Consider the following 15,000-nt stretch of genomic DNA (forward strand, 5'->3'; position numbering starts at 1 on the left):
AAGGTTACAAAGTTGCACTTGTTTGATGAAACTGTTGTAGCAAAAATAGAACAAAGTCTTTGAGACGAATTCCCTAACAACGCCGAATTTGCACGAGAGGTAAGGAAACTGACTCCTTAATGTATGTCTTTGAGTGAGCAATTCTAGAATAGGGATTCGTTTATCTATGTAAATGGAATAATTTTTTTCCAACAGCTAATGCGTTGGAAGATGAAGAACAGACACTCCGATGCTAAGCAAATCCAAAGCTCGCAACAAGCAGTGAGCCATTGCAATGAAGAATTCTATCCAAACATATCGAACATTTTTCAGCTTCTGTTGACCCTTCCAGTTGGCTCCTGTTCATGCGCGAGCGTTCCTTCAGCTAACTGGGAAAGCTTTTAAATCCTGATCTCAAACAAGCATGGCTAAAGCGAGGCTGAACGGGCTTGTTTTAGCGCACATTCACAAACCAACGGAAATTAACAGCAGTTCTGTTTTAAAGAGATGGTATGCCTTAGCTTTCAGTAAAGATTAAACGACGGCAAAAAGGTTTCACCCTCCTAACTATTAAAGGAGAAGTTTACTACTCTTAATCGTGAAAGTTAGTGACTTCTTTGTCTTTCAAGAATAAAAGATGACACTGTTTAAGTATTAGAGATGGCAATATTATGACATGGCTGTCTCAGAGTTGAAGAACATAAGCAAGAGTGTATCGAAACAGATTATCGATAAGTGAACGTGTATATCATCTAAGGACTAACTTCTCCTAATTCTCTACAGTGTAAAATCCAGACTCGCCCAAGACTGACTTTTCTGAAGAAATAATGCCACGGAAAATGCTTAAACGAGCATTACTGAGCCACTAGATTTCAAAATTATCTGGAGGGTATGCCCCAAGACCCCTCTAGCGGCTCGCGCCTTCGGCGCTCGAAACTTGCCTCCTCTTGTTCTGAAGTCTGGCTACGGCCCTGAAGCTATGATCCTCGCAGTTGTGGACGCAATTTTTGCAATTGCGTAATGAAGCCTGAAAAATTCAGGACTTCAACGGGGATTGTCGTTTTGTTTCAATTTCCTCAGTACAGAAGGAAACATGGTGGACGAAAATGAAGAATTTTTTAATCTTCATTGAATCATATTCAAATCAATAATCCAACTCAAGACCCGTGGGGAAAGTGTCCTGGAGACATGCATGTTACCGAATACTGTGGCCAAATTTAGTACTTAACAAACTTGAAGCTTTGGAATGGTTTAGGATTTATATACCGCACATATCAGAAGTGTCTTGGCGTTTTATATATTATTCTTTCTTTAGGGTAAGCTTGGACATGCGTAAAGGCGACTCTGCCAGAGAAGGGTCGGTAACTCCAAAACACCAGGCCTTGATTATACTCCCGCTTTAATATAAAAGAATCATCATTTTCAATACCAGCTTCTTGAATTCTGCAACGAGACATTCACCAGAAACAAACCATCGACATTCTCAGAATCCTATATTCAACCTATTCGTAAGAAAGGCAACCTGTGACTGCCGGAAAATTACAGAGGAATCAGTATCACCTTGTCTCCGATTGAATCAAAGATTTACAACTCCCTTATTCTTAAGCCACTCCTCGGAAGAAACCAATACGGTTTTCGCAAAGGACGATCTACGCTACCACAGATCCTCTCTCCAAGACGTATAATTGAAGAACTGAAGGTCTCGGAAAAGAAAGCATCCATTGTGTTTGTCGACTTGTGTAAAGCATTCGACAGTGTGGACAGGAACGCGACGTTACATATGCTTTCTAACTACGGGGTGCCAGGGGAGATAATTAATGCTATCGCAGTATAAATGTACGATAACCGATCGTGTTTTGTACAGACTCCCGATGGTCTCAGTACAGGGGCGTTTCCTACAACAGCAGGCATATTACAAGGCGACACGCTAGCACCATTTCTCTTTGTCATCGTCGTGGACTATGTCCTTAGTCAGTCGACAATATCAACCACTGCGGTCTTCATATAGTCCGTCGCTGTGGTCGACTGAGCTACAAACATCTAATAGGACTTAAGACTATGCTGACGATCTTGCACTTGTTGCTGAGCAGATATTAAACGTCCTTCCAGGAGCTTCTTGTTTCACTAGAGAATGCAGCAGCGAAAGTTGGTCTTATACTCAACGCAAAAAAGACAGAATGCATGCCTACTAACCAAGACCTTGGCCACCAATCAATTCTTTCACGAGATGGTTCTGCCATAAAGGAGGTTAATGGCTTTGAATACCTCGAACGGGTCATTCGTTGCTAATAGTAAGAAAGATTTTAGCTCACGTAAGGGTCAAGCATGGGGCACTTGCAACAAACTGAATTACATATGGAAATCAGACATCGCAAAATCCACTAAGATCAAATTCTTTAGGGCCTGTGTTGAAAGCATTCTGCTATTGACCTTATTTTTAAATGACGGTCAATTTATAATTCTTTTGTCCAAGTGTAAATTAGCCAACCAAGTCTCGATACCATACAGTACTAGTGAATTGAAGAGAATTCTTGCTCTAAAATGAGGCTTGGTAGGCTAATTTGCACATTAGCAAAAGAATAATAAAACAGTTGCCATTAATGAATAATGTCTATATGGAGCCTAAACGTGGACAATAAACGAAGAGCTGGAAAAACGCCTTGATGGAACATACACCAGATTACTTATGCAGTGTATCCCAAGAGAGGGTTTCAATTATATCAGTTGAATGAATGTCATAACTGGCACCAGTTAGAACTCTAGCAGCACGAAATTGATATCTTTGGAGCTTATCTTTTAGGAATTTGCCGCAGGTGTCCCACAAAGGGGTCCAATATTCCAAGTAAGGCTGTACTAAGCTCTTATAAACCTTTTCAAGTATCTTTGTCAATATGACTAAGTTTTATAATGTAGTATTGTTATCAATGATAAATGTATGAAAGTAATTGTAAGGCACTAGAAACTGCTGTATGAAGCATCTCTAAGCTTTAACAAGTTCAGTGTAGACTGATGAATTTTTCGACAGTCTCAGGAACTACACCAACATAAGATAGACCAAATTTTTGCACAGCTCTTGCGGCAATACATTTTAAATCCAGTCTTTTCCTTGTCGAAAGAATTCTCCGCGATTCATCGGTTTCGGCAATGTCTATGGGTCTTTTCCTGTCCTCACGGCTTCGAGGGTTTAAGAGCAGGAATTTTTTAACTGACTTAAGAATATCTGCTTTGTCTTGTTCCGGTCCTTGCACTTTGGTATACAGCATTAGAAGTTTCAATGCATAATAAAGCAGTTTTTCTAATTCGTCAACCTTAGATCCCTCTTGCAGGTTTCTGGATTGCAGTTCCTGTTTCTGCAATCTCTTATATTCAAAACACAGATTGTCAAACACTTCTTTTAGAAGCGCTGACCTTAAGACCATGTTTTTGACCAGCATCTCCGCAAATACACCAACAAGATGATCTACCGTGCCTGTTATCGCCCCATTGCAGCGTTTGGCTATTTGAATGGCATGTCGCCACAAACCAATGCAAAGATCATAGCTGCCACAGTCAGCGTAAACGGCTCCACAGTATCTGATTGGAAAGATAATTTCTTCATTGTCATTCCCAAGGATTCTTTCTCTGATTAAAAGGCCCTCCATGCGTATGGCATGATTATCATCCTCCAATAAGGAGAGTTCGTCAGGAGTGTCACTCTCCTTTCTATTCTGGTAAGCACCAAGAGTTTCCATTTTCTTTTTGAGGAAGGGACAGGATGGGTCTTTAAATCTCTCTTCCATGCCACGTTTCATGTAAAAATATGCTTTCTGGGGCTGTTCATTCGCCGCCATAGTGGCACCTAGAAGCTCAAGGGCATCAATTCTCTGTTCTGTTTTGCATTCCGCTCTACTGCAAAAATACTCAACCAACTCAGCTTTGCTATTATTACTAGCTGAAAGAAGTGGTGTTAATCGATTAAAGTTTGGCATCTGTACTGCTCCGAAAGCAAGTAGCTTATTGACGATCTCAAGGTGCCCAGTCTTTGCAGCATAGTGGAGAGCCGTGTCACCCTTCTTGTCTTGTAGATTTACATTTGCACCGTGTTCGATGAGATAGGTAGCAACACTCATGTGCTCTTTATAGCATGTTATCATAAGAGGGGTACTCTCAAATTCAGTAGTCGCATTAATATCAGCGCCTTTCTCGACCAAATATGTCACAATATCAAACCACCCCTTGTAAGCCGCTGCTCTCAAAGGAGTAGATTTCGTGGAAGTTCGGCCGTCGATTTCAGCATTTCTTTCGATCAAAAATGTCACAACATCAAGATGTCCAGCTGCAGCAGCCGCCCACAGAGGTGTACAACCCTCAATCGGATTTGGATTATCCTTGTCTTCAAATTTCAAAGTTCCCCGAGCTTCGATGTCTGCTCGGTAGCTCAGAAGCTTCTTCACAGAATCCAGGTTTCCATTGCGTGCAGCAATGATCAGCGGGGTCACGACTTGATTGCCATCTTCCGTTTTCGCTTCCAACGCTATGCTTCTCTCGCTAACGCTCATCTGTTTCAGAACATCGCAAAGTACGTCAACCACATTGTCTCGAGCAGCTTTGTAGAGTGTATCCACATTTCTTATGTTGTCATCCATTTTATAGCACTGCAAGCCAAAGCGTTGTAAGCCGGAAATTTAAACTATACTTCCGGCATGATTTACTGGAATGATTACATCATGCGTTGCTCGAATACCTCTTGAAATTAACTAATTCAGCTGATCCTTAAAGTCATAACCGTTTGAGAATTCTGCAATTAATTAAACCAAATTTAAATTGCAAACATGAATGAATTCAGTCACCAAATCATCATATGTTCAACTGTCTGACTGCTTATTTGTCAGTAGGCGCGTTTACTTTCTTTGTTCTTTCAGGAGATTTGATATTGTCACGCAGTAGGTTGCGTGACTCCGTTCGGAGCATGTGTTGACGGGTAGAAAGAGGCTTTTGAACACTGGCTAATGTATCAGTGAGTTCCAGCCGCGCCCATACACCACCTCCACCCCCGGGCTAACACTGTATTGGACTACTTTTTTCTGGGATTACAAATTCCCTTGGGTGGGAATACTTTAAGCTAACGAATGCCCCGCGGAGGGGACCAAGGGAGGACGAAATACATCATTAATTTTAATTGAGTAACGTAACGTAACTACCAATTACGTAACGTAACGTGACGACTTGATTGTTCCGTAACGTAACGTAACAATTACCGCCCAATATCGGTGATTCCAATAGTGGCAAAGGTGTTTGAAAAGATAGTTTATGAACAGCTTTATGCCTATTTGGAAGCGCACGATATTCTATGTCAAAATCAATCAGGGTTTCGTGCTAATCATTCAACTGTAACAGCTTTGTTGGAAGCGACAGATTCTTGGGCATATAATATTGATAACGGGAAAATCAATGGAGTCATTTTTTCTAGATTTGAAAAAAGCTTTTGACACTGTTGATCATCAGATCCTTCTATCGAAACTAAACTATTATGGTATACATGGCAAATCTTTCAAATGGTTTCAGTCATACTTAGAAAACCGCACACAAAAATGCTCTGTGAACGGGTCGCTATCCAATAGCTGCACATTGACATGCGGCGTCCCTCAAGGGACCATCCTCGGTCCATTATTGTTCTTATTATATATCAACGATCTTCCAAATTGCTTATCAAATTGTAAACCGAGAATGTACGCTGACGACACGCACCTTACATACGCGGGCAGCAATCTTGAGAATGTTCAGTTTTGTCTAAATGAAGACCTAGCAAACGTTTTCAACTGGCTACAAGCGAACAAACTCACATTGAACATGACCAAAACCGAATTCATGCTAATAGGGTCAAGGCAGAGACTGAATACTCTCACAGCTTCACCAACAATTAGAATGACCAATACTCAAGTGAGCCAGGTTACAGCTACAAAATCGCTTGGTGTGATAATAGACGATAAACTCGATTGGCATAGTCACATCGAAAAATTAACTAAAAAGATCGCCTCTCGTATCGGGGCCCTAAAGCGAATTAGGCACCTGATTCCAGCATCAACCTTACATCTCATTTACCAAGCTTTAGTAAAACCTCACTTTGATTACTGTGACATTGTTTGGGGTAACTGTGGGAAAACGCTACGAGACAAACTGCAGAAATTGCAGAATAGAGCAGCCCGTGTGTTGACATTCTCGAACTATGATGCTGATGCAACTGAGCTACTCGAGTTTTTAGGGTGGAAAAATCTTGCACGCCAGCAGGAAATTCATAAAGCCACTATGGTGTTTAGATGTCTGCACGGGCTAGCTCCGGAGTATCTGTATTCAAAGTTTACGTGGCGTGACTCTGCTTATGTCCTCAGGGACTCTGAAAATAACCTCAATGTTCCATTACCGCGCACTGATTATTACCGAAAAAGCTTTAGCTACAATGGCGCCACATTATGGAACAGTCTACCATGCGATATAAGGAACACAGAGTCTCAGGGGGTATTTAAACGCAAGATTACTGACATTTTTTAGGTGCACCGCGCAGCGTTCACGGACCACAGCTTTTAGTTTATAGCTTGAACTTTAAATATTTTTAAATATTTTATATTTTAACTAGTTTGTATTTTATTGTAATCATTTTAAAATTTTACCTTTTGTAATTTAGATTTTAGCCTTGTTTGTAATCTTAGCTGATGATTTTACCGTGCATAAATAATAAAATATCATATCATCATATCATATCATTGGCTTCACAATTACTGGTAAACCCAGTAGTTTACATTATGGGCCGAAGAGAAATAGAAATGAATGATATAGCTAAATTAAGAGAGAGTAATAGGAGGTGATAAGAATTGTACTGTTATGAGCGATAGGAGAGCGCAGGGACGAACTCTTACCAGAGTGAGTAGTCGTAGCAGGATCACGTGAAAAACCAAAAACCCTTTATAGGTGTGCAACCAATCGCTAGAGACAAAAATAACAATGATGAAATATACAAATGCTGGATGACGAACTAAAGGTCGAAATGAGGGCTGTATTGTTTGTGTAATCCAACATGGCGGTGATGCAAACCAAGAATACAGTCATGAAACTCGTGCCAGTATGAGATTTTTCATGTAAACACACCTTGAGTCGCCCATTGCATGTAAACTCTGAAAAAGAAACTGGACCACTGGGGTATCGACGGACTCCGACTTTACGTGGGAACCGTGAACCGTATAATCAATGCTTTATTTACAATGATACTCAATTCGATCTGAAATGAACACAATTACATAATAATTGTTAAGATATACGAGTACGATGAAATCAGTTAGCGAATGAACAGAAAAGAATCAACACAAATACTGAGAACTAAGCTTACGTCTGTGGCGGGTTTCCCCGCAATTGCTAAAATTACGTCCATAACTGCGGGGATCATAGCTTTACTTGATTTCATACCCGCAGTTCAGGCTATGATTCATTTCATATATCATTTCGTTCATTGATTCATTCCTCACGGGAAAGTGAGACAGGAGTACCCAACGGATCCGCTCCTCAAAATATCCGCTCCTCAGGCTAAGAATTTGCTGGCTGGTTACTAAATAATGGATGAGAAACTCTAGCTGGGAATTGTGCCGAAACGTTTTTCTTGCTGTGGTCGACCCTTTGAATACCGAAGCTGGCTAGAAAAAAAAAATTCACTTCCCTTCTGGCTTCCTGCGGCTTTTGAAATTGTGCTCTGGTTAATTTTGGCTGGAGAAGTAAAATGACACCTAATCAGGAAAGTTCAAAGAACATAGCGCTGGCTGTGAGTGATAACTAAGGTGCACCGCAGGCTAGTGCAAAGTCGAGGGCGTGTATAAAATTGTCACTAAATTGATAGAAATTTGAAAGTGAAAAAAGGCGTGTGAAAATGTTAACTGAATGCTTTAGTCATTAAAACGCTGTCAGCAAACAATGCAATTTTTTTTTTTAAACATCCCTGTCTTTTGTTATGGTGTCAATGTTGGGATTTAGACAGACAACTCATTTTATTTATTGCGCGCGGATATTCCATCTCAGAAGTGGCGGTTATCGTCGCGGTCGTTGTTTTGTGCCTCTAGTTTGGGTGATGCAACTAAATTTTTACGGGTTTTGGACAATTTTTGCTACATCCAAACTCTGCTGATTTCTAGGTAAGTAATCTTTTCATCTATGTCCTTGCTTTTATCTGAATGTCTTTTTGCAGGTTTTGATAAGTTTCTTTATTGACCGTCTCAACTGTCTTTTGTATTTTGTGAACCATCTTTAGTGCATCCTTCAGTCAGCAGCGGGCAGGGTCACTGTTCCAGTAGCCTGGTTAAGAGATCATCATAAAAGTGTGTCCAGCCGGTAAGAACGCCTTTTGATTTTATCATGTTGATCATGTTGATCTCGACAATGGCATGCACCTTCATTAAACCATGACTGTTCAGAAACACTTTTGTTTGACTGTAGCACATAAGGTCTTTTCCTTTCAGTCATTTCGTTTCGACAAAATGCCAGCAGCAAATAGAATGGTAAACGGAGTAATATGTGTAGTTCCATATTCGCGAAAATATAGCCCTCGCGTTCGTGTCTTGATTTCCAGAAATATCGGCTCTTCTAAGAAAATCGAAGCGAACCGTTCTCGCAGCTAAAACCACCCCAAATAGATGTGGTTAGTCTTGTTACTTATCTGCTATATACGATCAGTTAGAATGGAAAATAATAATAATAAAAAAAGAACATTTGCCTAATCAGAGCGATTTTTCTTCTGAAGTGTTTTGCTGGCATCATTCTGGACAACCATTCTGACATAAGGCGTGTCTTTCGATTGACCTCAGATGTTTTTGTCTGTTTGGTGTATTGTTTTAACAGATACATCTAGGCACACTTCGGGATTAGAACTGCCTAAGTATCAAAGCCTTTTGAACCCTTGTTTTCTCTCGCTTGCCTTTTCTTTTACAAGGAGCCTGTTCACATGCTAATCGTCAATCTCTGGCACAACACCCTTGAAAACTTGTTATTTATTAATTAGGATGAAGTGTTGCAGGGATGTTTGTTATTTGATATTTGTATGTTATATCTACAGAATATTTGTATGCTATTCTTAGTTTGCGAAATGAAGTCTAACTCGGACAAATTGGAACGAGCCATAACTGAAAGAACCATAAAAGTACTTTTTGCGTTACTATTGCAAAAGCAGATTTTCTGGTCCTGAAGAGGCAAAATTCATGTTCTATTTCCAGTATTTCCCAGCAGTCAAGAATTTGCGAGAAGTTCCTTTTATACCCAAAGGGAGCAAACGAGTTCATAAGGCGAAACGAGTGTCTTAGTCTTCGATAATGCTACTATGTTGTTGCTGGATGGACAGAGTTAGATGTCGGTGCGAGTACAGTAATCAATACGCTCAAATGGCAACGGAAAGGAACGGCCGGCAGCCGGATAGTTTTTATACGTTATATAACAAAATTTGTTGCGGAAGAGAAAATATTAAAAGGTACTACTGACAAAATGTGGCCCAGGTCAATACTGGAAAAAATAGACTATTAAAGGCTGTGTTTTCACTAGTGTGTAATATTTACTAGCTGAAAATTCTTTCTAGCGTGAAATTTGCTTTCACTGTGAAATTGAACCTGGAATATAGTCCGCTTCTCCCCTCAAGATAGCCGTTGCAGGTTTCAAAACTGGTCGGGCACGAACCGTGTTGAACGATTTCTCTTGAATTCATTCTCGCTATATTTATGCAGAAGAGACAAAGTTACTGTCAGGGAATGCACCTTAGGTCTGTTCAGAAAAGGAGGAGGCGATGAAATGTTGCTGATCATGTTGCCGACGGGCAAACACAATTTATTGCCATATTTTTAAAGCGTGAGAACACACCAGCTTATCCCATCGGTTCCTGGTTGACGAACTGGGAAATGTAACAAAAAAAGGAATTGTATTTTGAAATAAGTGGAGAGCCGGATCGTTAGCTTGTTTGCATGGCTCTTTGATTGACAGATTTTGACAGGTAACTGTCACTATGCGCAACGCGTTTGGGTTCGCTATTCAGCAGGACCAAATTATCATTTCATGAGGTAGTATGCGTGAATTTCCGGTTATAAAGGTAACATTTTTTTTTCTGGAGAAAACAGCTTGCATTTTTCACTCGTTAAACATAAGACAATGTGTCTTGACCGTATTCCCCGACTCTTGTTTCGGCTTTTTGTGGTCAAAGTTGTCCCAGGAGTGCCCCCCTTCCCCCGGGGTTTCACCCTGTCCAAGTGATAGTGTTCGTAACCAGCAAGACAACGATGTATTTCAAAAGGTGACGCAGCTCAAACAAGCAGTTGCTAATTTTATTTCATTTATAATAAAAAATTACTGTCACGGCCTTAAGTTAATTTTCAAGAACATTTTGTTTATCAATTAAAATAAAAAAATATTAAATTTATGCCTTAAAACTGAAAAGCGTTACTAGATACTTACATTTCAAACACAGCTCATTAATAATAAGAAATTAATCTGTTATCATAGAATTTTATTTGCAGTACGGAATCCTTGCTCGTTTCCTGTTTGAAGAGCTCCATCCAACACGGTTACCTTAACCTTGCAGAAGTTAGAGGGTTTTTTGTATTTTTGGACATTAACAGTATTATCTATTTGGTAATGACAGTTTTCTTAATTTTACAACTGTTTGTGAAACGCCCTATTCAAATACTTTACTGGGGTCTCAAGGTTGGAGTGGAAAAAACACTTTTGCTGAAATTGACTTTACGGGTTTAGCAAAGCTTTTGCGGTGATTGCCAGTTATGGCTTTTGCTGTGAACAGTTGTCTTTTATCCTGTAAAGCTTTCGCAGCAATTGCTTCCCGGTTATGTAAGATGTGTGGAGTTGGACTTAAAAAAGGACTTTTGCTGAAATTGTCTTTACCGGTTTAGCAAAGCTTTTGCGGTGATTGCCAGTTATGGCTTTTGCTGTGAACAGTTGTCTTTTATCCTGTAAAGCCTTCGCAGCGATTGCTTCCCGGTTATGTAAGATTTAAGTGGTGGAGTTGGACTTACAAAAGGGACCTTTGCTGAAATTGTCTTTACAGGTTTAGCAAAGCTTTTGCGGTGATTGCCAGGTATGGCTTTTGCTGTGAACAGTTGTCTTTTATCCTGTAAAGCTTTCGCAGCGATTGCTTCCCGGTTATGTAAGATTTAAGTGGTGGAGTTGGACTTACAAAAGGGACCTTTGCTGAAATTGTCTTTACAGGTTTAGCAAAGCTTTTGCGGTGATTGCCAGGTATGGCTTTTGCTGTGAACAGTTGTCTTTTAGGAAGACCTAAGACAGCAATGACCAGAGCCAGGTTTCTGCCCAGCGGTTTTGGTTAAGACAATGGTTTGCTGGGGGCGCTCAGTCTCGCGGGCTCAGAAAACCTGGTTGTGGTCATTGTTATATAAGGTTTTTCTGTCTTTTATCGTGTAAAGCTTTCGCAGCGATTGCTTCCCGGTTATGTAAGATTTAAGTGGTGGAGTTGGACTTACAAAAAGGACTTTTGCTGAAATTGTCTTTACAGGTTTAGCAAAGCTTTTGCGGTGATTGCCAGTTATGGCTTTTGCTGTGAACAGTTGTCTTTTATCCTGTAAAGCTTTCGCAGCGATTGCTTCCCGGTTATGTAAGATTTAAGTGGTGGAGTTGAACTTACAAAAGGGGCCTTTGCTGAAATTGTCTTTACAGGTTTAGCAAAGCTTTTGCGGTGATTGCCAGTTATGGCTTTTGCTGTGAACAGTTGTCTTTTATCCTGTAAAGCTTTCGCAGCGATTGCTTCCCGGTTATGTAAGATTTAAGTGGTGGAGTTGGACTTACAAAAGGGACCTTTGCTGAAATTGTCTTTACAGGTTTAGCAAAGCTTTTGCGGTGATTGCCAGTTATGGCTTTTGCTGTGAACAGTTGTCTTTTATCCTGTAAAGCTTTCGCAGCGATTGCTTCCCGGTTATGTAAGATTTAAGTGGTGGAGTTGGACTTACAAAAGGGACCTTTGCTGAAATTGTCTTTACAGGTTTAGCAAAGCTTTTGCGGTGATTGCCAGGTATGGCTTTTGCTGTGAACAGTTGTCTTTTATCCTGTAAAGCTTTCGCAGCGATTGCTTCCCGGTTATGTAAGATTTAAGTGGTGGAGTTGGACTTACAAAAAGGACCTTTGCTGAAATTGTCTTTACAGGTTTAGCAAAGCTTTTGCGGTGATTGCCAGGTATGGCTTTTGCTGTGAACAGTTGTCTTTTATCCTGTAAAGCTTTCGCAGCGATTGCTTCCCGGTTATGTAAGATTTAAGTGGTGGAGTTGGACTTACAAAAGGGACCTTTGCTGAAATTGTCTTTACAGGTTTAGCAAAGCTTTTGCGGTGATTGCCAGGTATGGCTTTTGCTGTGAACAGTTGTCTTTTATCCTGTAAAGCTTTCGCAGCGATTGCTTCCCGGTTATGTAAGATTTAAGTGGTGGAGTTGGACTTAAAAATGGACTATTGCTGAAATTGTCTTTACAGGTTTAGCAAAGCTTTTGTGGTGATTGCCAGGTATAGCTTTTGCTGTGAACAGTTGTCTTTTATCCTGTAAAGCTTTCGCAGCGATTGCTTCCCGGTTATGTAAGATTTAAGTGTGGGGTTGGACATAAAAAAAGGAGCTTTTGTCTTTACGGGTTTAGCAAAGCTTTTGCGGTAATTGCTGTGAACAGTTCTCTTTTATCTTTTGAAGCCTTTGCAGCGATTGTGACTTTTGAGCGATTACGGCCTAGAGTTTGGCTGCATAGATAGTAAATCCGCGTTGGCGAGTAATAATTATGCAGTTATAATAATGTAGTAATCTATGGTTGTATTTTTAGATATGAAAAGCCATAACAAAGGCTACATGGATCCTCATCTGAATATGAAGAGGAGTCGGTATGCAGAAAAGGAAAGTGACAGGTATCCCGGCGATTGACCGTAAAGTTCTTTTTTCTATATGGTGTGCTTTCCCAGGAAATGATATCTACAGCACACCATATTGAAATATTTTTCATCGTCAAGGATTCGTAGACCATGATCATGACTTCCCGGCATTTGCTTTCTGCTGCACCGCATAACTATTCTTCATCATTATCTGTAAACTGTGCTTTCCTAACATGTTATATCTTCAGCACCGCATAATTGTTTCTGGTCGCTAGGAAAGACTCTGCCTTCTCGCAATTAGGTTCCGTCTGCATCGCAGAACTGTTATTCACCCTCTTGTCATTTCATTTGGTCAGCATTGCAAAACTGTTCATTATCGTCAATGATAGCCTTCCCGGCATTTGATTTTTTCTGCACCGCGTAATTGGTTTTCATCATTGAGTAAAGACTGTACCTTTTCCCTATTTGATTTCTTCTGCACCGAATATTGGTTTTTCATCACTCAAGTGTAAACTGTGATTTCCCACGATTTCTTATGCACCGCATTATTCTTCATCTTCAAGGAAAGACTGCGACATCTGTGACATTCTTGGCATTTGAGTCCGTAAGCACCGCATAGTAACGATAGCCTGTGTCTTTCTGGCATTTGTTTCCATCTGTATCACTTATGGTTCTTCATCATGAAGGATAGACGTTCCGTGCTTTTTCGGTATATGATTTCCTATACACCAAATTTTATTTATATATCATAATTAATAGACTTTGCGTTCTTGGCGTGGAGTTTCTACAGCTACTGGGAGGGCGTGTCTTCGAGGTATCTGATTGGCGCTGGATAGACAATGCTTTTGTTCTATTTCATTTCGGCTTAAATAATATCATTGTTTTGGATACTGGAATGCGCCTTGCGGTCACTTGATTTTGTCCGTACTGGATAGTGAGTTGTGCACAATGTTCATCGAAATTTTCGTTGCTTTCTAATGATAGCAGAACGCGTAATTTTAGATAAAGTTCAGAATTATGAGCTTTTGGAGGGGAAGTGGGGCAGAAGAAGAGTAAGTACGCGTTAAACGTTTGGCGAATGTGCTCTCCAGACATTCTCTTGATATGAACCCAATCTCGTTACCAGTGTTTGGAACCCTGGAAACGTGGTTGTTTGTGGGTCCTGGTGTCAGTCTTAAGTTTGCGTTCAAATCAAGTAAACCAACTCTAAATTTATTTTTTCCGATCTCACAACTTTGCTCTCATTTGGATTGAAGTAAAGACGATTTATATTTTCCACAGACCAGTAAGAGAGTAGAAATGTTATTTTTATCCCGCGTTAATGTACACCGAAGTCATAAGCAAAGAAAATGGCTCAAACACCACCAAGCTTTCGTTGAGTTATTTTTTTTGTATCACCTGGATAAAATGGCTCAATTTACTTTCCTGGCTGGCTAAATGTTGGTTATTTTTTTGGCTGGCAAAAAAGGGGAGAAAGAGACATTCCTGGCTGGGGAAATGCCTTTTTGGTAAATATCCTGGCTGGGAAAAGCTCTTAAAGTAAAGATCCTGGCTGGAAATTTTATTTTAAATTCTAGCTCTAGCTGGCTTTGGGGAGCGGATATAATTTTGCCACAGAAGTTAATAATCAACCAAAAAACAATTAGTGACTGTTGAAATATTACTGGAGGCGATATCCAATCACTTTATAAATTTTTGTCGTTGGGTACTCCTGCTGAGAACCCGCAAATGACTAGCTCATAACGTTAGTGCCTTCATAGCTCAGTTGGTTAGAGCGTTGCACCGGTATCGCGAAGTCACGGGTTCAAACCCCGTTGAAATCCTGAATTTTTCATTCTCTACGAAATTGCTAAAATTGCGTCCATTGCTAAGATTGCGTTCATAAGGATCACGCATAGCTTTACTTGACTATGTAATATACTATACTATATACTATATCAGGTCAATAAGGACACAAGGAGCCCGTGAGCAATCCATAATCTGTCTCATTTCAAGTAAGTCATTGCATTCACTTCAGACAGGATTTATATGCATTCTCGTCACCAGAGCCTCGGATCGACCCAAGGCTCTGGGAAACTCTATGTAGGAGAACATGTTCCGTAGGGTTCTTCAAGCCAAAAGTTGCCTATTGGAACCTTACGGCCCCTGCTCACT

The 15,000-nt window shown here is 40.3% G+C and overlaps 1 protein-coding gene across 1 annotated transcript; it reads right to left on the reverse strand.

Moving 5' to 3' along the window:
- Positions 1 to 2,670: 2,670 nt before the first annotated feature.
- LOC138057485 (protein fem-1 homolog B-like) lies at positions 2,671 to 4,593 on the reverse strand. Its single transcript, XM_068903499.1, has one exon. It carries the CDS (start codon positions 4,515 to 4,517, stop codon positions 2,976 to 2,978), a length of 1,542 nt encoding a protein of 513 aa, XP_068759600.1. The 5' UTR covers positions 4,518 to 4,593; the 3' UTR covers positions 2,671 to 2,975.
- Between the last annotated feature and the right edge of the window lie 10,407 nt (positions 4,594 to 15,000).

This window comes from Montipora capricornis, chromosome 7 (genome assembly GCF_036669925.1).
Source record: "Montipora capricornis isolate CH-2021 chromosome 7, ASM3666992v2, whole genome shotgun sequence".
In the NCBI taxonomy this organism is placed as follows: domain Eukaryota; kingdom Metazoa; phylum Cnidaria; class Anthozoa; order Scleractinia; family Acroporidae; genus Montipora; species Montipora capricornis.

Bases quoted from the DNA above. Each gene is read 5' to 3' on its own strand.
- LOC138057485 (XM_068903499.1), bottom strand. From the start codon at position 4,517: ATGAGCGTTAGCGAGAGAAGCATAGCGTTGGAAGCGAAAACGGAAGAT.